Genomic DNA, 25,337 nt, shown 5'->3' with positions numbered 1-25,337 from the left:
TTGGAGAGGATGTGGAGAAAAAGGAACCCTTCTGCACTGCTGGTGGGAATGCAGACTGGTGCAGCCACTGTGGAGAACAGTATGGAGCTACCTCAGAAGACTAAAAATGGAACTCCCATTTGACCCAGTGATCCCACTACTAGGAATATATCCCAAGAAACCAGAAACGCCAATCAGAAAGGATATATGCACCCCTATGTTCATAGCAGCACAATTCACCATAGCTAAGATTTGGAAACAGCCTAAGTGCCCATCAGCAGATGAGTGGATTAGAAAACTGTGGTACATATACACAATGGAATACTATGCTGCGGTAAAAAAAAAGGAACTCTTGCCTTTTGCAACAGCATGGATGGAACTGGAGAGCATTATGCTAAGTGAAATAAGCCAGTCAGAGAAAGATAAATACCACATGATCTCACTCATTTGTGGATTATAGAGAACAACATAGACTGATGAAAAGGGACAGACTCAAAGACTGAGAAACAGCAATCAGGCTATCAATCCCCAGAAGGAAAGTAGGGGAGGGCGGGGGTAAGGGGAAGAGATCAACCGAAGGACTTGTATACATGTATATAAGCCATACCAATGGACATGGACAACAGGGGGATGGGAGCATGAGTGTGTGTGGGGGGGAGGTTGGGGGTTAATGGGGGGGATGAGGACACATTTGTAATACCTTAACTAATAATAAAAAAAAAAATAAAAAAAAAAAAAAAAAAAAAGAATGAACTATCCAAAAGGGAAACTAAAAAAAAAACTACCTCAATTACAACTGCATGTACTCGGAAAACTATAAGATACTAAAGAAGGAAACCGAAAGGGGTGCAAATAAATGAAAGCATATACCATGTTCATATATAGGAAAAATTAACATGGTTAAAATGTCCATACTTTCCAAATCAATCTTTACATTCAATGCAATTCCTAGCAAAATACCAATGGCGTTATTTCACAGAACTAGAAAAAATAATCTAAAAATGTATATGGAACTACAAAAGACCCCAAATAGCCTCAGCAACATTGAAAAAGACCAAAGTTGGAGGTATCATGCTACCTGATTTCAAACTATAATAATGAGGCTATATTAATCAAAATAGCATAGTACTGGCATAAAAACAGACATATAGATCGATGGAACAGAACACACAGCCCAGAAATAAACCCATGCCTTTATGTTCAATTAATATTTGACAAAGGAGGCAAGAACATGTAAAGATAGTCTTCAATAATGGTGTTTGGAAAATTGGACAGATACAGGCAAAAAAAATGAAACTAGACCACCTTCTTACACCATACATAAGAATAAACTCAAAAGATTGAAATGTAAGATTAAAAACCATAAAACTGCTAGAAGAAAACATTGGCGGTAAAATCTCTGACATTTTTTGTAGCAATATTTTTTTCTGATACATCTTGAGTAAGAGAAGCAAGAGAGAAAATAGACAGATGGGACTGCATCAAACTAAAAAGTTTTTGCACAGCAAAGGAAACCATCAACAAAGAGAAAAGACAATCTACTGTATGGGGGAGGATATTCCCAATCATACTACGGATAACAGGTTAATATCGAAAATTTATAAAGAACTCATATAACTTTACACTAGAAAAACAACCCAATTAAAAAGTGGGCAGAATGCCGAAACCGGTTTGGCTCAGTGGATAGAGCGTCGGCCTGCGGACTGAGAGGTCCCAGGTTCGATTCCGGTCAAGGGCATGTACCTGGGTTGCGGGCATATCCCCAATAGGAGATGTGCAGGAGGCAGCTGATCGATGATTCTCCCTCATCGATGTTTCTAACTCTCTATCTCTCTCCCTTCCTCTCTGTAAAAAATCAATAAAATATATATTAAAAAAAAAAAAAAAAAAAAAGTGGGCAGAAGACCTGAAGAGACACTCTCCAAGGGAGATATACAGATGGCCAACAGCCATATGAAAAGTAGCTCAAAGTCACTGATCATCAGAGAAATGCAAATCAAAACCACAATGAGATTATCACCTCACACCTCCATCAAGAAATCAACAAACAACAAGTGTTGGTGAGGATACAGAGAAAAGGGAACCCTTGTGCACCATTGGTGGGAACGCAAATTGGTTCACCAACTATGGAAAACAATTTGGAGGTTCCTCAAAAAATTAAAAATTGCCTTATGACCCAGCAATTTCACTTCTGGGAATATATCCTAAAAAACCTGAAACACTAATTCGTAAGCATTTATGCACCCCCATGTTTATTGCAGCATTAAGTGGATAAAAATGCTGTGGTACATATACCTATGGAATACTATTTGGCCATAAAGGAGAATTAAATCTTATCTTTTGCAAAGGCATGAATGGACCTAGAAGGTATTACGTTCAGTGAAATAAGTCAGAGAAAGACAAATACATGATTTCACTTATATGTGGAATCTAAAGAACAAAATAAATGAACAAACAAAATGAAATCAGATTCATAGATACAGAGAACAAACTTATGGTTGACAGAAAGGAAGGGGGTTGAGAGACTGGGTGAAAAAACTTGAAGGGATTAAGAAATACAAATTAGTAGTTACAGAAGTCACACAGATGTAAATTACAGCATAGGGAATACAGTCAATAATCTATAATAATAAAAGCATAATATTCTAATTAGACCAGACGACCTTCCAGATGAAGCCGGGGCTGTGAGGGAAGCTGGTGGCCGGCAGCAGGGGAAAGGCCTACTCTTGCACGAATTTTGTGCACCAGGCCTCTAGTATTGTAATAAGTATGTATGGGGTCATATGGGTTCTTGAAATATCAGGGGACCATTCTGTAAAGTACATGAATTGTCTAACCACTATGTTGTACATCTGAAACTGGCACAGAACAATAGTGAATAGAAACTGTAATTTAAAAATGACATATTCTATATTCTTCATTAAGAAAAGGTATCTCTAGAGCTTCAGGGGCGCAATCGGTTAGCGTGCGGTGCTTATAAGAAAAGGTATCTCTCTCCATAGCACAACATATACATCTTGCCAATCAGCTAATTCAATACTTTATGGAGACCGTGACATGGTTTTGTTTGAAGGGATCCAGTGTATGCTTTTAGTTGCACAGACTCTAATCTCTCATTTCACTAGTTAACAGCTGTCAAATGCCAGATAAAGAAAACATGATACGGCTCTTCACATCATCAAGTACCTGTAAACAAATGGCATGCTGTGCTCCTAATTCAGCTGAGAGATTTACCTGAGGAAGATCTCAAGTATTCAAAGATGCATTTCACAGCTTAGAAATTTTATTTTTAAAATACCTATATTTCAATTCATGGCTTTTATATGACTCAGATGTGGGATGTTGATTTTACCAACTTGGAAACCTTACAAAGCTTCCTGCAAATAAATTAAAACGATTATTTTTCTCCATGCCCTGATTATTTTGACCCAGGCAAAAGTGGGTCACACCTCAATTTGATCCCCGGAAAGGTGGCCAAAAGAAAAACTTAAAACCTGAAAGAGAGTCCTAACAACCATTTGCCAAAATTCTACCATGCTCCACAACACAAAACTGAAAGGACTAAAATTATTATCTCCCTCTACTAATCCAGCTTTACGACATTTCTATTAACTTAAAGAAAATTTTAAGGAACAAAGTAGCCCCTTTCATGAAAATGCTTTGCCCTCTGACCGGCAATATCACTTACAATTTTCTTACAGTAAGATGAATTCACCAAAATTGCAAGTAGTAGATAGCTTTAGTAACCTATTTCCAGACCAGATTCACTATCACTCCCTGGAATTAAATGTGGAATTTTGCACATATGAAAAGTCTCCTGGGCAGAGGACCAATAGCTTTCAAAGCAGTTAGTCAATGACTCCCAAAAGTTAAACAACTAATGTTCCAGCTGGTCTGGACTTCTTCCTGAATGAAACCCAGCCATAGTTTTAAACCTGAATCACATTGTCTTCTAAGCCCTTCACAGAACTACTTTCATGAAAGCATTATTTTTCTTTGTAAGGAAGGGTTTCATAGATTAAAATACTCTACTCTTAAATTCCACTTTTATGGTATTTTTAAAAAAAGAAAAAGAATCTTTGTTGATTTTCTTTAAGTTTGGTGGGATTTTGTAATATGAAAAGATGATCTGTTACAGATATTAAGTTATAAGGCATAATAATGAAATAAACACCCCGGAACTCACCACCAAACTTAACGATTAGAACATTAACACTGTCCCGTCGACTTCTACATTGTTTTGCTAGTCCATTCGGCCACTTTCACCCGGGTAGGGATGGGGTCCTTCCTGTAGCTATGTATCCCCAAACAGCATGCTGTTTGTTTTACTTTTTTCTCAGCTTTATAAAAATGGTATTATGCTAGTATTAATCTTTTGTGCCTTACTTTTCATACTCAATATTAAGTTTTGAAAATTTACTCATGTTACACATGACAGTTCATTTATTCACGACTGCTTGCTATTCCATTTTGTAACTATAGTATGATTTACTAGGATGTATCCATTTTTCTATCAATGAATATTTTCTTTGTTTCTAGGTTATTACTGTTTGGCTACTCACATATTTTTTAAAAACTTCTATCATATTCTTATAAATTTTACATATGTATTTCCTGGTGTACAGAATTTCTGAAGGAATGAAATTCCTGGGCTGTACACAGGCAAATTATCATCTTTATATGAAAGTGCCAACTTGTTGCTAAAATGGCTGTACCTGTTTACATTCCCATCAACAGTACATGAGAGTCCCACTAATCCAATTCCCACAATGCTTGATGTTATCAGATACTTCAATTTTGTCAATTTCATGGATATAAAATGTTTGCATTTCCTCGATTAATAAGGAAGGGCATTATGTGATCATTATGTGGTGGCTTTATGTGTCAATTTGGCTATGATATCCAGTTATTTAATTAAATACTAATCTAAGAACTGCTGTGAAGGCATTTGTAGATATAGCTAATATCTACAGTCAGTTTACTCTAAGTAAAGACCTTAGATGATGTGGGTGGCATTCATCTAATTTGCTTAAGAGCAAACACTGAGGTTTCCTGGAAAAGAAGAAATCTGTCTCAAGACCTGCCCAAGTTTCTAGCCTCCTGGTATGCCTTAGAGATTTTGGATTTGCAAGCCTTCACAGTCAATCAATCAATTAATCAATATTTGTGTGTGTAATAAATGCATATAAATATTATATATAAGTTCTGAAGAACTCTGATGCAGCCATCTTTCTATGCTAAGTTACCATTTATTTATTTCCCTCCCTGCCTTTTTATTTTATTGATTTTTTTTTTTTTTTTTTTTTTTTTTACAGAGAGGAAGGGAGAGGGATAGAGAGTTAGAAACATCGATGGGAGAGAAACATCAATCAGCTGCCTCCTGCACAACCCCTACTGGGGATGTGCCCGCAACCAAGGTACATGCCCTTGACCGGAATCGAACCTGGGACCTTTCAGTCCGCAGGCCAACGCTCTATCCACTGAGCCAAACTGGTTAGGGCCCCTCTCCCCCTTTTATGCCTAAGAGATTCAGACAGAGAAACCTGCTTTAGGAAGGAGAATGTAGGATGTTGTCTTAGCCTAATTTGAATTAAGTATGGTAAATAGGGGGGGCTTCAGGCATGGGCCTGTTAGCTAGACACCCTGTGTCCCCTTATTTCTGAGCCTTCTAGCAAGGATTCTGCTGCCAGGCGTGTCCTCTTCCTCAACTACCTGAAGTCACCCACTCTCACTTCTGAAACCTAAGACTCCATACCATGCCCCCCCTTTCTCCTTTGTCCAAAATTGTCTCAGATGCACAATGTTGCCTCACTGTCCTTGGAATTTTCACACCTATGTGCATTCCCCATGCACATATACTAAGAATTTTATTTTCTCCTGTTATTCTGTTCATTTGATTATTAGCCCAGCTAGAATAACTTAGAAGGTGGGAGAAAAAGTATTAATATTTTTTTAGCCCCCACAATATGTCTGCTTTTGGTTTTCCTAGATACTCTAAGTTTGCGGAAGTTCTATTCTTGTGTGCCGTAAGTTTCTATTATGAATAGGGGTTAAATTTTATCGAACGCTTTTTCTGCATCTGTGGAAATGACTTCAGTCCCACCTTCATTCCAGTGATCTCCATATTCTTATTTCCACCCCCAACTTCTCTCCTAGGCTCCAAACCTGTACGTGCTATTGCTTTGCTTGCTATTCCAGGAAGCATTTGTACGTGCTATTCCAGTACATCTGGAATTTCCAACACCAGATAATACTTTTGGGGGATCCAGCAAAGGGCCTAGCATATAATACTTTTCATGATATTAGCTGAGTAAATGTAGCGTCAGTTTTAACTTGGCTACATTTTAACAGCTTTCGGTGCAGCTGTGTTGCTGGAAAGTTCATTTGAATACCAACTTTTTGGCAGGGGAAGATTCTTGGACTAAAAAAAATTAATAAACTTTCAGCTCCTTTATTAGCAGTATAATAATAATAATTTACTGAGTGCTTACTTTATCCCAGGCACTTTATATACATTACCCCATTCAATCCTAACAGCCTGAGGAGCTGAATTTTAAAGCAAAACTTGAATATCCAGATTTTAAAGATGAGGACACTGAGGTCTAGAAAAGTTACGTGACTTGCACAGTATGTGATGGCTCTGGGATTCAAACCCCCATCAACAGACTCTAGAGCAAACACAAGGAAGCATTATCACAACAAAAACAAAATCTATAAAATATTCACTTCCATCACATTCCTAAAGCTCACTGCATCACTGACTTCCTAACCTTAGAATGGGGATCAGAGGGGGGAAAAAGTTTGGGAGAGAAAAACAAATGCAACATATCTTCATTTTTGACAACTAGAAATCTGATAGCATCATTGCCTTATTTAAATATTTCAATGAATCCTCATTTCCCCTAAAATGAAATCCAAACTGCCTAATATGGCTTACAAACTTACAATCATTTGGTCCAGCCTCCTGTGCCAGCCTTGTAACAAACCACTATCTGTCTCAGACTCTATGCCACAGCCATCATGAATGAGCTTTGGACCATGCTTTTTCTCGTCTTTAGGATCCAGTATGTCTTTTTACTACTGCCACAAATAGTCTATACTTCTCTCTTTCCCTCCTCCCACTAGCTACCTTCTCTCCCTGGGACTCAGCTTACGTGAGTTTCTCTAAGGAGTCTTTCTGAATCTCTCAGATATGGATTAGATATGTCTCCCTTGTGCTTCAACAGCATTTTTTCTTTTCCCCCATCACAATATTTATAGCACCTATGAGCCATATTTTAACTGCTTACATACTTGCTATCTCCATTAGATTGTAGGCTTAGCAATAGCAAATACCACACGCATGCTTTGTTCATAAACAAGTCTCCCGTATCTAGCACAACATCTAGTGAAAAGCAGACCTCTGATATTCGTTAAATGCGTGAATGTTTTTTTCCACAGACTGCCCTTTTCAATTCCAGTGCAGTGTTATTTTTTCTGAGATTCTTGTTTAAAGTGCTGAAAAACCTGAAAATATACTTCTTTAACCTGACCTAAAACATAACTCACTTTTTAAAAAGATGATGTTTTTAAATTAATTAATATTATACTAGGTATACCTAGCAGTAAGAGGTTCTCCTTGAGCACCTTTTGTTTGCAGATGTCCCAAGGAAGAGCACTTGAGTCTCCAGGAGATACATTTAGATAATCGTGCCTCCCAAAAAACAGCCATATGTAAATCACAATTTCATCTTCTCTGATGCGCAAAATGTTTTGTGTTTCCCGTCAAATATCACCTGGCTGTACTACGTTATTAGTTTTCTATTCCTGTGCAACAAATTACCACGAATTAAACTTAAATAGGTGCTTAAAACAACACCTAGTTATTATTACTCAGCTCTGTAGGTCAAAAGTCCAGGCAGGCTCAAAAGGGTCCTCTTCTTAGGGTCTCTCAAAGCCAAAAATCAAGGTGTTAGGCCGGCTGCACCCTTTTTCTAGAGGCTTGAAGGAAAACTACATTTTCTCTCTTTAAGGTATTATGCAGAATGCCTTCTGGTTGTGGGACTGAAATCCCTGTTTTCTTGCTGCCTGTCAGCTGGGGACCACTCTCTTAGCTCACAGAGACTGCCCTAAAGTCTCTGTATGTAGCCCACTTTATCTTCAAACCCAGCAACAGTGCATCAAAGCTTTCTTGCGATTCAAACCATTTTATTTCTTCTTCTATTGTTAACTCACTGCTTTTAAATGGTGAGTAAGATCAGAATGGGCCCACCTGCAGAATCTACCTTTTGTTAGTCAACTGATTAGTAAGTAACCTTAATTACATCTGCAAAAAAATCTCTTTTTATCATGTAATATAACAATTACACACATAAGACCTAGTCACACTCATAATTTATGGATTAGAAATCTTGGGGGCATTTTTTAAATTCTGCATACCACAATTAGCACTAATAGATGTAATTTACTGCACACTTACACACACTTTACACAAAATATCTTATTTAATATGTCAGCTTTCAGAACTCAAGCAAAGTGACAAGGACATCCGCACAGAAGACAAACGCAGCACAGAGGGTCAGAACACAGGTAATGTGAGGGCCTCTGGCCAGGGGAGCAGCTCAGTTCAGGAGGATGAAGCCTATGTTGCATGAGGTGGGCAGCCATCTGCAGTGGTGATGGGAGATTTATTACATCAAGAGGAATTTTCAAGTAAGTAGATATACTAAAGATAACAAAACCAGGTCACTCTCTGTCAGAAAAAAAAATAACAAATATGGAATGGGAGACAATGAGAAAGCACTCTATAGTGTTAGATTGTAACTTGCTGTATCAATGTGAACTCATTACTTAGATACTTAGATAGATGATAGATATAGATAGATGAGATAAAGAAAGAAAGGTGTGTGTATATATATTTATGTATTTTCTAGTACTATCTACTAAAAGAACCTGAAAGCAGTGACATCTCAATGGCAATGAGTATGTAGATTTTGACGTCTTAATAGTATTTTCGTCTGAAAGAAACTAGGCACTATATTAGTCAGCTCAAGCAGCGATAACAGTTCTACACAGTTCTGCACCACATAACTACGTTTCAGTCAATGATGGACTGCATACACAATGGTGGTCCCATCTATCTATACTAATAAAAGGGTAATATGCTAATTAGACCTGACGTCTTCCGGACAACCCTCTGGAAGTCCTTCCAGACAAAGCCACGGTAGTGGGGCCAAGACAGGCAGTTAGGAGCAGACTGGCAGGGGAGAGCAGTTAGGGGGATCAGGCTGGCAGGGGAGAGCAGTTAGGGGGATCAGGCTGGCAGGGGAGAGCAGTTAGGGTGATCAGGCCGGCAGGGGAGAGCAGTTGCGGGATCAGGCCTAAACTGGCAGTCGGACATCCCCCAAGTGGTCCTGAATTGGCGAGGGTGCAGGCCAGGCTGAGGGACCCCACTCCTGTGCACCAATTTCGTGCACAGGGCCTTTAGTCTACACTAGTAAAAGACAAAGATGCTAACTGACCCTACCTTTGCTACGCCCACCAGCCAATCAGAGCGACTATATGCAAATTAACCCAACCAAGATGGCAGTTAATTTGCATACACTGGCTGGGAGCGAAGACTGAAGACAACGTAGAAGGAAGCCAAGTTGCAGAAGGGAGCAAAGTAGAGGCAGCGGAGACAGGAACGGAGCCAAGGCAGCGGAGACAGGAGGCAGGAGTGGAGCCAGGGTGCCGCGGGCAGTGGTGGGCTGCAAGCGGTGGGAGGCGGCGGGGAGGCAGAATAGGCCCTTGACATCAGGGAGGGGCGGGACCTGAGCACTTGGCGCAGAGGGATAGGACAGGCTCCATGGGAGGGAACAGAGCGGAGCTGCGCTCACACTCAGCCTCGGACTTCAGTTTCCTGGTGTGTCAGGTGGCCCTCCCTGCCTTCACCTGGTTGCAAGGTTCAGCTCAAAAGACTAAGAGCCTCCAGGGTGGTTGGGAAGGCAGTTGCAGGGGTGAGGCCGGTGGGCGAGTGGATTGGCTGGAGGTGGGGCAGCAGGGCTCCCGGACTGGCTGGATTCGATAGGGTGGGGCTAACCTTTGAGAGATGCAAGGGGGAGTGTAAGGGAGTGTGCACTCACATGTGCCACCGGCCTGCCGGCTTTACTCTTGCATGGCGACTGTGGTGGTGGCGGTGGTTACTACCCGAGCCCAGATGGAGCAGAGGCCGGTGGAGCAGAAGGACATCTCAGCATCCCGATACCTGATGGCGTGGCCCGTGGGTCATGGCCAAAGGGGAGGGCACCGAGAGCGGCTCCACAATGGGACTGCTGCCTACAGGCATCCTCCAAGTGGGTGAATGCCAGGCCCAGGGAAGGTGAGAACCTGGCATCCAGTGGAGGGCAAGGGGTGGTAGCGTCCGCGGAGCATGCGAGGTGTCGGGGGCGGTGGACATGGCCCTGATGGCAGGCTAGGCCTAGGGGACCCTACACGCACACGATTTAATCATGCACTGGGCCTCTAGTATATATATAAAAGGCTAATATGCAGTGTCCCCACAGGAGTTTGACCGGGAGACTGGGAGTTCTAGTGCACTGACCACCAGGGGGCAGCACTGAACAAAGGGAGGCCCTGGCCAGCAGCCAGAAGGCCCGGATTAGCTCTGATCGCCGGCCAGACCTAGGGACCCTACCCATGCATGAATTCTGTGCACTGGGCCTCTAGTAAGATTATAATGGAGCTAAAACATTCCTATCATCTAATGATGCTGTACCTACCCTAACATCACAGTACTATTCATTACTCCTGTGTTGGAGGTGAGGCTGGTGCAAACAAATGCACTGCAACACCAGTCATGTAACATATAACTGTGTACGGTACATAGTACTTGATGATAATAAATGACTGTTACTGGTTTATGTATTTACTAGAGGCCCGATGCATGAATTCGTGCACAGGTGGGTCCCTCGGCCTGGCTGGTGATCGGGGCCTATGGGTGGGGGGGGCAGGCAGCCTGCAGGGGGAAGGGGCTGCAGGAGGTTGGTCGGCTGGCCCCGCTGCATTGGGGCCATCAGGGGGAGAGATTGCAGGAGGTAGGCCTGCCGGGGGGAGGGGCTGTGGGGTATTGGCGGCTGCCACCCCCCAAATTGGGGCCGATTGGGAGGAGAGGCCTGCTGGAGGGAGGGGCTGTGGGAGCACACTGACCATCAGGGGGCAGCTCCTGGATTGAGCGTCTGCCCCTGGTGGTCAGTGCACGTCATAGCAACTGGTCGAGCAGTCATTCCGGTCTTTCAGTTGTAACGGTTGTGATGGTTGCTTAGGCATATATATAGATAGATAGATAGATAGATAGATAGATAGATAGATAGATAGATAGATAGATTGATAGATAGATTGCCACACTATGCTTTTTGTCATTATTTTAGAGACTACTCTTTCTACCTATAAAAAAGTTTTCAGTAAAAGTGTATGCCGTGTTACACCTGCAGGAGCCTCATACATCTTGTCTATCATGTTCTTAGTTGTATCATTTTCTATTGTGCTTAATGTAATCTTGTGTTGTTTTGTACAGAAACATGCTATACAGGTTTTTAGCCTCGGAGCAGTAGGCTACGCCACCCAGGTTTGTGTAAGTGCACTCCATGATGCTCCACAATGACCAAGTCACCTAATGACCCATTTCTCAGAATGGGTCCTCATCGTTAAGTGGTGCATGGCTGTACTTAAGAACTTTTCTGTAAGCTTATTAGATTATTTAAAAATGTAAAACTTCCCAGATTCACATGTTCTTCTTGTTTACTGCCATTACTTCAACTCTACATCAGGTGGCAAAATACCCACAAGGGATAGAGTTAGAGAATTGGAGGCTAATATGGAATCAGAAACAAACAGTGAAATTTGCAGGTAATAAAAGATCCAAAGTCCAGGAAGTAAAGGCAAGCTGGGAACTAAGAGCAGATAATCACTGTAATGCAGTGGTTCTCAACCTTGGCTGCACATTAGAATCACCTGGGAATCTTTTTAAAATCCTGATTTCTGGGCCTCATCCTCTGAAATTCTGTTTCTTTGTTACTAACGTTGTGGCCCCACCCCATAACAAAGAAACAGAATTTCCGGAGGATGAGGCCCAGAAATTAGGATTTTAAAATGGTTTCCAGGTGATTCTAATGTGCAGCCAAGGTTGAGAACCACTGCTGTAATGGGAGAGGAAAGATAGAAACACTGAGTAGCTGGGGCGAGGTGGAGTGGAGCTGGGTAGGAGGGGGCGGCAGGAAGAGAGCCAACAACTATGCTGGCAAATACAGGTTAAAACAAATTCAATAAATTCTAAATGCTATTTTGGCATTCGGGTGGTAACAAACATTTAACAGAAAGCTTCAAACACAAAGAAAATGTACAAGCAAAGGGAAGAGGGAAATAAATTCACAAATCTAAAGATAATGATAGTAAATAAGCACAAAATTAAGCACCAAATGCCTAGGAAACAAGTTTAGGGCCTCAGTGAATTAGGGACTCACAAATCTAGCAAGCGAGAGAAACTTATTTTTCTTAGCAACAGGTACTTATTGTGAAGAACACTGAACAACACAATGAATAATAGTCTTGACATGTTGTAACAAGAAACATTCTTTGTATCAATCTTTGACTTCTAATAAACGTTAAGGAGGAAACAGTAAGCATGGTTCCTTGTAAAGCCCTTAGGAAAAACTTTTCGGGCATCTGTCTTGTTCCCGGCATAGTACCTAATGTCAGCCGCGTGGACTGGTGACCAGGGAACAAGGAACTTTTACATCAAAGGTGACCTTTTAAGAAAGAAAATTAAGGAGCCTGATTTATACTCTCGCCTAGGTGGAGGACCATCCCACAGAGGCCTAAAACTGCCCACAGCAGTTTTTGATAAAGCTCTTCCCAAGCAGCAGCTCTGCATCTGCTCACACGGTCAGTACACAGGGAAGTGCCAAACACACAACAAAGACCACAATGGCCTGGAATGCGCTTCTCAACCTGATCTACAATCCCAGTGAGATCCGGGGGGAGTTACAAGAGGTCCATAATCCCTTGGAATTACATGTGAAATTTTGTATGCCTATGAATATTAGCATTTTTTTTTTTTTGGAGGGAGGGTTTATAGCTTTCCATTTACAAGCCATAAACATTTGACTGAATAATTATAAGTGAATGGAGTAACTTCACTGCCAAGAAAGAGCAAAGTCTTCCAGTGCAAAATTCGTTCATTTTACCAACCAATCCTGAGAGCTTGCCATGTGTCAGGCAAGATTAACGAAGTACAGCTTTTTAGGACAAAAAGGTGAGCATCCTCTTTGGTTTTAAATTTCCCTTGGAACAATGTGTCAGGTTCTAGACTGAATACGGGTGACATTGTATGATCACTGTCCATGGAAACAACACTGTGCATGGAGGGGAATTGCACTGCAGGGTAAGAACATGAGCTCTGAAATCAAACAGACATCATGTCTTCTCTGCTCTACCACTGACCAGCTGAATGACCTTGGACAAGTAGCTTGGCATTAATTTTGCATTTCTGTGTCTCTATCAATAAAATGGAAATAAAAAAATTCTGACCTCACAGCCTTGAAATGAAGATTAAATATAATATACACAAAATACAACATACAGTGCCTGGCAACAGTAGGCACCCAATAAACAAAGGTTGTTATTCTTATTATAGCTATCCAGAGGAAAAGAGGTTTGTTCCACTGAGGGGCTACTGGGAGATCTCAACTAGACAACTGTGATCAATTTGGGCGCCACGTCTTGAGAGATACACTAACAAAGTGATAGTAAGTGATGTGTGTTCAGAGAAAAATTCAGGGTGGAGGAAAAGTAGATTTACAGTTGTTCGTATGAAAAAAAAAATACAGTAGTTAATAAAAAATGAACTCTGCATTTCATGTACTCACAACTATAAACCTACTTTTGCCCACCCCTATTAATAGGTTGGTGAGGAAACTTAGACTCAAGTCCTAAAAACCAGTGGTTTGAAGGAACTGAAGTTGTAAGTCAAAAAAGAAACTACCATACATCCTCTATATTACTGGAGGGGAGAAAGTGAATCAAGAAATCAAAATCTCAGGGAAATAAGTTTTACATATTCAATATAAATAAGAAATTTATAAGATAGATGTCTGAAGATGGAGTAGGATACCTTACAAAACAGTAATTTATTTGAAACTAAAGGTGTTAAAATGTGCTAGAATTCACGTTAAGGACTCTGTAAACTGGATTCATATATTAAGCAAAAGAATTAGATGAAATGTCTTCTAATCACTTCCAACAGTTATTTATTTTTAAATTAAAACTATATATTATTTGGGATACTACTGGTTGGTAGAAATAAGACCCAACTTGAAATAAATGAACCAATAAAGGGAATTTAGTGTCTTGCCTAATTAAGAAATCTGGAGGTAGGGCAAGATTCAGATATAGTTTGATCAAGGCTCCCCCTCAGCTTCCCTACTTTTCCTCCCCCAACCCCCAGGTCAGTCCTCCGTTGGAGTTCTACTCTGTCCTCAGACTGTCAGCTGCAACCAGGGCAATGTGTCTCTGCACTAATTCCCAGTGGGAAGAAAAGAACCACTTACCCTAACAGCCAAAGCCCTGGCTTCTCTGTGATACCAGGCTGAAACTACCAGCATGGCCAAGGGACTACCATGTTATTCCCTGGCTCAGTTCCCAGCTACTGCCCATCTTTTTACCAATTCCAATGGCAGAAGGAAAAAAAATCTTGTTTGTTCCTTTAAGTCACCCCTACAGATGGGGAGAGAAATCAAACCCACACAAATCATTCAGTTGCTAAGGACGGAGGGGTGTGTCCTCAAAGGAAAATCTGGGTGCTGTTAGGCAAAACACGAGGAAGAACAGAGACTGGATAGGCAACAGTCTCAGTCTCAGCCAGATACAGACTAAGTAAAACCAAGTAATTGAAGATAATTTTTTAAAGAGACTATTTACAAAGGCTTAAAGAAATCCTATTACTAGCAACGGTCCCCTACAAACCCCTAGGCCTAGGGGGCAAGGGGAATGATTACAAGAAGCCAGGGAGCTTAGCTGCACAGAAAGCACCACTGGAAAGAAACCGTGAGTGCCCTTGGAAAGTGGAAATAGCCAAGTCACAGTCACCTGGTAGAGAGAGAGCTGGGTGAATAAATACTCTCCTCTCTCTCTCTCTCTCTCTCTCCTCTGCCCTCTGATCTCCCACCAGTGGCTCTGGCCAAATGCAACCAGAAACCCCGGGATGAGAAAAGCCTTGTTAGTGCAATCCCCAGTACAAGTTAGCCTCCCAGGACACAGAACAGGTGAGAAGGGTAGAGACAGATCTGGAGGAGCAAATGGAAGACATTCAGCACAGCCACCAAGGAGGATTCACTTCAGATAATCATGAGGCAGAATATACACTGAGTGGCCAGACTATTATGACCACCTGACGTTTTTAGGCAAATTAGCTATAATTTCCCCCTGAAGTTGCTGGAGGGCCAGACCATTATAAATAGGGAAGCAGGTTGTTTATCACGATAGTAGCAGTGATTTTTTCCTGAAGATATGGGTAAACAACACGATTTAACAGCCTTTGAACGTGGGATATATATATATACAGAGTGGCCAGATTATTATGACCACCTGGCGTTTGTAGGCAAATTAGCCATACACTGCATCGTATGGGATATGGAAGTCGAAGGCCTGTTCGAACACCTTTTCTGTCTGCAGTTACCAAGATAAAACGTCTCCAATTCACTCGGGAACACAAGGATTGGACAGTCGAGCATTGGAAAAAAGTCATGTGGTCTGATGAATCACGTTTCCAGTTGCATCATGCAGATGGCAGAGTGAGAATTTGGCGGAAACAGCATGAAAGCATGCACCCCACATGCATGAGTACAACCCTTCAAGCTGGTGGGGGCAGTGTTATGATTTGGGCCTTTTAATTCGTGTGGAACAACGTCTGAATAGCACAACATACCTAAGTATCATTGCTGATCAGGTTCATCCTATCATGTTGATGGCGTATCCCAATGGAGATGGCTTCTTCCAACAAGGCAATGCGCCATGCCATGGTGCTCGTATTGTGCAGGAGTGGTTTCAAGAACATGAGGGAGACTTTACCTTGCTTAGGTGGCCCCCACAATCACCAGATCTCAATCCAATTGAGCATTTGTGGGACAAAGTTAAAAGAGCCATCAGGCAGCTGGTTCCACAACCATCAAATCTCATAGAATTGGACAGTGCTATTCATCAGGCATGGTATCAGATTCCTCGCATCACCTTTCAAAATCTCGTGGAGTCAATGCCAAGAAGAATCACCACAGTATTTAAGGCAAAAGGTGGCCCAACGAAGTACTGATGGGGTGGTCATAATAATCTGGCCACTCAGTGTGTATGTATGTATGTATGTGTGTATGTGTGTGTGTATCCCACGTCCAAAGGCTGTTAAATCGTGTTGTTTACCCATATCTTCAGGAAAAAATCACCTCTACTGTCATGGTAAATAACCTGCTTCCCTATTTATAATGGTCTGGCCCTCTAGCAACTTCAGCGCGAAATTATAGCTAATTTGCCTACAAACGTCAGGTGGTCACAATAATCTGGCCACTCAGTGTATAGTCCAGACAAGTGTTCAAGATGGTCTAATCTTCCCACTTCTCATTTAGTGCTTCTCTCAGGGACCCTGGCCCCTCAGAGTAAGGCAACTGCCTCTTTAAGGCAAACGAAATACAAACAGAGCCAGGGTCCCTGGTAAGCAATTTTACAATCCTCAAACTTAGATACTTTTGTTTTCTTTATTTACATTTCTTCATTTACCTGCTTCAGCTGGGCTAAGTACTGCTAAGCAACAAAGCTTTTGCCCACAGAAAAGAAATAAGCCTGGAAGCCCACAAGGGCCACCAGCTATAAGGTAGGCAAGATCAGAATGGAGAGACAAGACGCAGGGGGTGAGTGAGAGGGACCCCTTTTGCAGGGCAGCCTTCCATCAGAATTGAACTCATTGAATGCTCTCCTGGTCTTCTGAATCTTGCTTATTAAAAAAGCAATTCCCTTAAATACAGCTCCTTCTTGAGCCTCTGCCATAAGACGCAGGTGTGCCCATCAATGACTTGAAGCTGGGAGAGTGTCCACTCGGGTGTAAAGCCGACTAGATGTCATTGCACTATGTAATCTTACACACTTCAGAAGCATCATAGCTTAAGTAGATGTTAAAATGCTAGCAGGCACATCTAAATGCCACCTACCTGTTCTTTACATGGGAAAACGTGTAGCAAGTCTAAAAATAATTAGTAAGCATTAGGAAATGGTCTATAAATCACCTGAGACGTCTTCGGACTGCTCGTTAACACCTAGCATGGAGATGCTAACCACAAAGTGCTCCTCTTCTGGAATGTTTTCAGAGCCCAGAACAAGCCCGGCTGGAACACTGCAGGCACTTCTGCCAAGACTGAAAGCTTACAGAGCCCGCGGTGTCCCAGAAAGCTGCAAGTACAGCTAGCAGTTTTCAGTGTCCCTGTCACATCAGAAAGAGGATAACAAAATACACGGAAAAGAAGTAGAGCCCATATTCAGCTCTGATTAACTACATTAGAAAAGAAAATATAATCCATAACTTTTCAGTAGTATAAACTACACTAAGAAAAGTAATTTTTGGAAGTAAGCAAAATAGCATTCTCAATGAAAGAATAATTTCAAAGTGTGAAAACATCCAAGTATTGTCAGAAAAAGTGGTAATAGCCCTCCTTTAAAGAGAGGCAATAATAACTGAACACAATGTTAGACAAAACAAATAAGTATATATTAAAAATTTTTAATTGACTTTAGAGAGGGAGAGGGAGAGAAAGATAGAAACATTAATAAGAGAGACATTGACTGGCCTGCAACTCGGGCATATGCTCTGACCGGAGATCGAACCGGGGGCCTCTTGGTTCATGGGTTGATGCTCAACCACTGAGCAACACTGGCCAAGCAAGGCATATTTTTAAATCCCTTCCCCATCCTCCCCCCCTTAAAGAACATAAAGCATGTGAGAAAATTCTGTTGGTTTTTTTACCCATAGAAAAGAAAAATGGGAGTAAATAGCTTTTAAAAAGACAACCAGTTTCCTACATTTGGTGGTTTGTTATTCTAAAAGGTGCTTGGTTGATAAGACTATGCTTTCAGATTGTGTTGGAACTGATCACCAAGCTTCTTAATTAATTACCATAATCGAGTACTTTGAAATGAAAATTAATAATACACAAGTGAGACAATAGAATGCTTCTTCTATTACTGATCTTGGCTGTTAGCCCAAAGCACTTCACATTTTTTTCTAATTGCACAATAAAATCCCTTTTAGATTTTAAAATAAACACAATAAAGGCAAAACACATGTACACACATGCAGCATGTAAGAAAAAAAATGAGTCAACTCAAGCGATATAGGACATAATACCACTGTTTTCTCCAGTAACAATGCTATTTTTTGAAGGCTGACCATAAAAAATAAACAATTTAGAGAAATGCAATAAAACCCAAATTCTAAATTCAGAGTTGCAAAAGACAACTCAAACACATATACAATGGCTGTTCTGAGTAAGAATCGGTATTCACAACATTGCTATTCATTGTAATTATAATAATTATAAACATTATTCACAATAAGCTAATCACTATAATTACATTCCAAAACATTAGCATTCAAAGACAATACCAACAATATCCAAATCACAGTGGTCTGAAGGACTTGGGGGTCTAGGCATCTTGATAAAACTACAGTAGAATCCAATGCAGGACTAATAAGAAATGAGACTAAAAATATAGGCAAGAGCCAAGTCACAAAATGCCTGCAATCTTACATTTCTATCCTATCATGTCATGCCTTTCAAAATGAGTTCTGAGTACTTCATGGTAATATAGGAATATAAACAACCATAGGATAAATATGGTGCATCTTCCAGAAGTCTCAAATTTATGGGGGAAAAATTTGGAGGGGAGTTAAAAAGTTTAAGTCACTGATTTTTTTTTTGTTTTTTTTTATTAAGTCCCATTTTACTAGAACATAAAATTATGTGTTGTTTTTCCGACAGAATATGAATCTTAAAGCAATTTGATTCTTGCAGAAAGCTAATCCAGGTTCACTATTCCTTACGCTTTAAGCAAAAGAGACAAATTGATGAAACAATTTGAGAAAAAGTTTGAGAAGCGGTGCCAAGAATGTGAAGTCAAAGGATTTTTTGTTTGTGTTTTAAAGCAGGAGTGTGACATCAGATGTGTGCTTGGAGAAGCTCTCTGGCAGCTGTAAGCAGGATGGGCCAAAACGCAAGAGACAGACCATAATGAGGGTCGCTGACAAACAGAACATCTGTAATAGTCAGTTTAAGAGATGAAAAGGACATGAACCAAAGTTGAGACTAGGAGAACACAGAGGAGGATTCCAGAGAGCAGAGGAAGCTGACCAGATAGCACCTAATTGACTGCACCTAATCAATGAGACAGCTTTTAAGAACTTATTAGATAAAGGTGTTCATTTTCTTTTTTTAGAGCTAGTATTTCTGTAAGGTTTCTGATATATGTATCTTTAAAAGCTCTCACTTAAAAATACTACTTTCAGTGTGCCTTTCAATCACAGGAAGTGTAAAGTTGTGAGATGCTACTGTAAATCTGTCATACCAAAAATTAAACAAAATTTGCCAAAACCGGTTTGGCTCAGTGAATAGGGCGTCGGCCTGCGGACTCAAGGGTCCCAGGTTTGATTCCGGTCAAGGGCATGTACCTTGGTTGCGGGCACATCCCCAGTGGGAGATGTGCAGGAGGCAGCTGATCGATGTTTCTCTCTCATTGATGTTTCCGACTCTCTATCTCTCTCCCTTCCTTTCTGTAAAAAAATCAATAAAATATATTTTTAAAAAAATTAAACAAAATTTGAGTAAGGTTTATAAAAACTACATTTAATAAAGGCAATACCCATATTTTCAAAAAGTTAAATTATCCTATACTAATCAGTTACCATTATAGCTTTTCTGTAGCTTTACTACTCAGTATGAGAACTAGAGTTAGGAATGGCTTTGATCCTTCGTGATATTCTAGAAAAATAAGTGAATAAACATAGATTCTTCTAGAGAAGAACATGAAATTGATTATTTAAAATATCTGATTACTTAATAACTAAACAAAAAGTAATAGCTTTTTAAAAAATTATTATTAGTCAGCTCATAAGAGGTAAATATATAGTTTAGCCAGGTGATACTGGCTAAAAGGCACCAAATAAAATTATAGTTAAACCTTCATTAGTAAGCTGACAATAAAATGCAGCCACTAAAAATATGAGACTAAAAATATAGGCAAGAGCCAAGTCACAAAATGCCTACAATCTTAGATTTCTATCCTATCATGTCAGAAAGAAGAAACATTAGAATTGTTAAGGTAAAAGATAAAATACCAAAATCCTTGCAGAATATATTCATGAAAATATTACAACTTAAGAAAAAGTAGATGAAATAAATATTAATTTTATTGGACCAATAAAAAATAGCAATTCTCAATCTAAAGAATCTAAAGAAAAGACTATTTTCTTTGCTTTTACTAGTAGAAACAAGAATATTTTGGTCTATTTTACTTATTTATGTAACACAGATCACTGATAGCTGTAATATGATTTTGATCAGAAAACTAGGAAAGGTGCAAGTACAAAAGATGATGGAAAAATAAACACTTCTCAAAAATATTGTTTGTAATCAAACACTGCTCTGTTTAGATTTTAAAACTACATATCAAAAATATTAAAATAATTACAGAAAAATATGCTAGGACAAGTCCAGATCAGCCTCTAAGACAGTGGTTCTCAACCTTGGCTGCACATTAGAGTCACCTGGGAATCTTTTTAAAATCCTGATTTCTGGGCCTCATCCTCCAGAAATTCTGTTTCTTTGTTATGGGGTGGGGCCACAACATTAGTAACAAAGAAAAAGAATTCCGGAGGATGAGGCCCAGAAATCAGGATTTTAAAAAGATTCCCAGGCAATTCTAATGTGCAGCCAAGGTTGAGAACCACTGCTCTATGACCTAACAACTTTTTTTTTTCTTTTAGATGAAACTTCAGCTCTCAAAAACAACAACAAAAAACATGGCATAAGAATTCAACTTAACATAAAAATGTAAGATTCTGCCATAGTTGGTTTGGCTCAGTGGATACAGCATCAGCCTGTGGACTGAAGGGTCCCGGGTTCCATTCCGGTTAAGGGCACATGCCCCATTTGCGGGCTCCATCCCCAGTGTGAGGCGTGCAGGAGGCAGCCAATCAATGATTCTCTCTCATCATTGATGTTTCTGTCTCTCTTTCCTTGTCCCTTCCTCTCTCTGGAATCAATAAAAGATTGGCAGTAAAAGACTCATCTAGACACAGAGATCTTATACCAATTTTATTCCATAGTTTATGCTTTGCTACCTTAGAGAAAATCCTAAGATTTTGGCTAAACGTAAGTTCATAACAGAGAAGGAATATCTCAAAAATACAAATCAGTGTAATTCTTATAAAACTTCTCTCCATCACAGACACCAGGTAATTAAAACTGTTCCTTTTATTAGACCCTTTGATCTATTTTTTCATGTCTCTTGCAAAGAGAAATGAGAAAGATACCAACAACAAAGCAAGATTAGATAGGACTGTCTAAAATTTGGGGTCTAAATATTTTCAGAATGCAAGGACATGTGATAAAAAGAGATGACATTCTACAAAGGAAATCAAGATACTTCGCCATCTCTCCTAGTTTATCTACGCACACAGCTGCTAGTTCTTCGATTTGCTTTTTGAAAAATGCCATCTGCCTCATCCATGCCTCCCTCGTTCTGAGCGCCCTTGCTCTTCTCTATTTGCATGAGGAGGGGAGGGTGCCTCTATGAAGCCAGTCCATTGCAGGTGCCCTTACGGTCGCTTCACAAAACATTACCTGTCTGATAGTAAGTGGACAATGAGAGAATATTTGAAAGGGATGAGATACAAGGCTGGCAGACTTTTTTTTTTTTTTTACCTTGCTTGTTGAAACAAAATGACCCCTCATGCATATGGGTTATAAGGTTATATACTCACATTTATTATGAGTGGCTGTGGAAAGTCTAATCACATAGTGATGAGGCACTAATCTTATTATTTCATGGATCGTGAAAGAACTGCCCTGCAATTATCAACAGCCAGCTCACTTGCAATTCCACGCGTCCAGGTACAGGTGGAACTACACAAAATATGCAACTACCAGGACAGCCCACTCTCCCCATCCACACAAAATATATAAATTCAAGTAATACGTGAAATAGACAACTAAGAAACCCTAAAGAATCAAAGATATGATATCTATCTATCTCTCTATCTCTCTATCTCTCTCTCTCTCTCCCTGGTTAAAAAAAAAAAAAATACATAGGTATACGTAAGTATCAGAAATATGAGTGATTTCAATTTCCCCACTTTTCACTTCTCTGTATTTTCTTGCTTTCCTACAATGAGTATAACCTTGGCCAGCAAGAATGGGGGTAGTTAAATAAACGCAGAGCTTCGAACCTTAAAGCAACAGTTAATCTGGATCAAAGACAGAAAGTAGCCTGTCTTTAGACTTCCTCCGAGTCACTGAGGGATAAATCCTCCAGTACTTGGCATGCAGAAGACTGATGCGCAAGGTCCCCAAGACGGAGTGATAACCTCTCCATTCCTTGGCCTTCAACTGAAGGGACATAGTTGGTCTAATGCAAACTTGGTCAAGTGCTTCTGCAACAAGAAAGCTCCCTCCCCGCTCTCTCGCGCGCCCTCCTCCCATGGCACACCCAAGTCCCGAGGACCCCAGGCGGGTCCTCCGCCCCTCTCAAGGTGCTCCGGGAGCCTTGGCACCCCCTAACTGAGCTCCACAGCTTCCCTCCACTCTCCTTCAACCACTTGTCCCCCTCCCCCTTCCCCCCAGACACACCCAAGGGGCCACAGGGGAAGGGAGAAAGCCAACCTGACTTGCAGGCAGACGCCCCCGATTCCCGTGACCTTGGACAAAGCCGAATCGCCTCTCGGAGCCTCAGTTTCCAAATCTGCCACCCTCGCAGGGTGACCTCAGGCTCAGAAACCCGGGGGAGGGGGTGCAAACTCGACGGACGTTCTCGTAACTCTACACCGACCCCCTCCTCCCCTGACCTCTCCCAGGCGCCGGGCACCAGCCTGGACCCCTGTCCCGCGGCCCCCGGGGCACGTCGCCTCCCAGTCCGTCCCCGTACCTGGCAGTTGCTGTCCTGGGGCAGGTTTTTCACCAGGATTTTCCTGCGGTTACTCAGCTCCCGGCGCATCCGCTGCAGCCGCGCGGCCACCTCCTCCGGGTGCAGCGCGGGGGGCGCGGGGCCGCGGGCGTCCTCGCACGTCTCGGCGGCGGGGCCCGGCCCGCACGGCCCCGACCCCGCCGCGCCGCCCAGGCCCGCGCCCCCCGCGCCACCGCCGCCTCCCGCCGTCGCCATCTTCCCGGCGCCCCGCGGCGGCGGGCTCCTCGGGAGGCTGGAGGCGAAGCGCAGAGAGAAAGCGGGAGGAGGCCCGCGCGGGGCGAGGCGGGCAGAGGCCGCGGAGTGGGCCGCGGCGGGGAGGGGGCGGGGAGGCGGGGCCGCGGCCGGCAGCCGGCGGGCGGGGAGGGAAACCTGAGCGCGAGGAGGAGCCGAGGAGCACCTCGCGGAACCGCCCCCTCGGGCCCCGGCCCCGGCCCCGGCCCCGGCCCCCGCACCGGCGCGCCCGCCCCTCTCGCCGCCCACCCGCCCCCGGGCCACCTGTGCGGGCTCCGGCGGGCTGCGAGCCCCCCTTCCCTGCAGGGCTCCGTGAACTGCCAGGTTGGGGGTCCGGGCTGCGCCCCCGCGCCGGCAGCTCCCGGGGAACGGGGATTCCGGGCGCTGGCCCCGCGCGGCCTCCCCACGGGACCGCGCTGGCCCCGGGCTCCCCGCGGAGCTCCCGCGCCGGGACTGCCCGGGGCTGCAGAGCGAGTTCTCCCCCAACCCGGGGAGGCGCCCTGCGGCCTCCGGACCGGAACCCGCTGCTGCGCAGAGTTGGAGAAAAAGTCTTCGTTTAGTTCACAATGAAAAATAACATTTGAGATTTCCTAGGGAGTTCAAGGAGGGGTTCCGGAGGAAGTTCTATATTGTGGAAACACCTCGTCGCAAAGCATTTTCCTAGCTGTGCACGAGAAAGCCAGTGCCCGCACCCGTCCCCCCGCCCCTGTGGTACAGCTCCTGGGAGGTACAGCCTGGATGGTTGCATATGCACCTTAGGAAGCAATGCTGAAACAAAGGCTGAAATGGGAGAAGAGCTTTGCCAGAGGGCTGGGGAATATGCGAGTGGAGTATCATTTTAGTTGAAACTCGCGAGGGAGAGTTGCCTTGTAGAGCTATACGGTGTTATGGGGCAAACAATGGGACAGCCTTCCACTGGCGCCAGCCCAACTATCAGCAAAGAGGAACATGCACCTTAAGTGTGTAGCAAGCAAATAAATACACGTGCAAAACAAACAAACAAAAAACTTGCTTCACACCATTATTGTTCTGTTAGGAAAACTTTTAAATAAATGTAGCAAGAATAAATAAAGTATTTGAAAAATGCTATATATTCAGTACTCACACTGTGCCCCCACGTATCTCTAAGTACTTTAGATATATTACATCTCCTCTTCACAATAATCCAGTTTTATTTAATTCTATTTTTTTCATTTTACATGTGAAGAAATTGAGTCAGGTCTGTTTAATTCTAAAGCCCAAAGCTCTTAATAATATAAAAAGATTTGTCTGTAACCCCCCAAAAAATGACTGCTGATATCCCTGAGTTTATTCTCTGCCAGTAGATACTTGTATCATTAAAATGATTCTGCAGTACACCTATGTACACAGCAACACCATTCCCAATAGCCAAAGAGTGGAAACAACCCAAATGTCAATTGACCAATGAACAGATAAATTGTTGCATATACATACAATGGAATATTATTCAGCCATAAAAAATAAGGTATTGCTACTAGGCAGATGAACCTTCAAAGCATCATGGAAAGTGAAAGAGGCCAGACACAAAAGGTCACATATTGTATGATTCCATTTATATGAAATTTCCTGAATAAGTAAATCCGAGGGACAGAACACAGATGGGAAAGGAGGGGATGGGAAGCAACTGCTTTAACATGTACAACAGGTTTCCTTTGCCTAATGAAAATGTTTAGGAACTAGACAGAGGGGACAGTTGGCTGATAAAGTGACCAATAATGTACTGAATAGCCACTGAACCGTTCACTTTAATGGTTATGTTATGTGAATTCCACCTCACAAAAGAATTTATATTGTATTCTGCAGTTTACAGCATCATTACCTGCTTTTTGAAGTATATTTTCTAAGCCCTTTTCTATGCCAATATAATTGAACATTGT

The 25,337-nt window shown here is 42.0% G+C and overlaps 1 protein-coding gene across 2 annotated transcripts in view; it reads right to left on the bottom strand.

Moving 5' to 3' along the window:
- Window positions 1-23,470, bottom strand: part of RAVER2 (ribonucleoprotein, PTB binding 2) — a 99,522-nt gene extending 76,052 nt beyond the window's left edge. For both annotated transcript variants that reach the window (XM_036347933.1, XM_036347934.1), the window contains exon 1: window positions 23,170-23,470. In XM_036347933.1, coding sequence (XP_036203826.1) covers window positions 23,170-23,403 — 234 coding nt within the window. In that variant the 5' untranslated portion in view covers window positions 23,404-23,470. The remainder of the gene's footprint in view (window positions 1-23,169) is intronic.
- Between the last annotated feature and the right edge of the window lie 1,867 nt (window positions 23,471-25,337).

Source organism: Myotis myotis, unplaced genomic scaffold (assembly GCF_014108235.1).
Source record: "Myotis myotis isolate mMyoMyo1 unplaced genomic scaffold, mMyoMyo1.p scaffold_m19_p_2, whole genome shotgun sequence".
NCBI lineage: Eukaryota > Metazoa > Chordata > Mammalia > Chiroptera > Vespertilionidae > Myotis > Myotis myotis.
The sequence above is the reverse complement of the archived record's forward strand: the minus strand, read 5'-3'. Positions and strand labels throughout refer to the sequence as shown.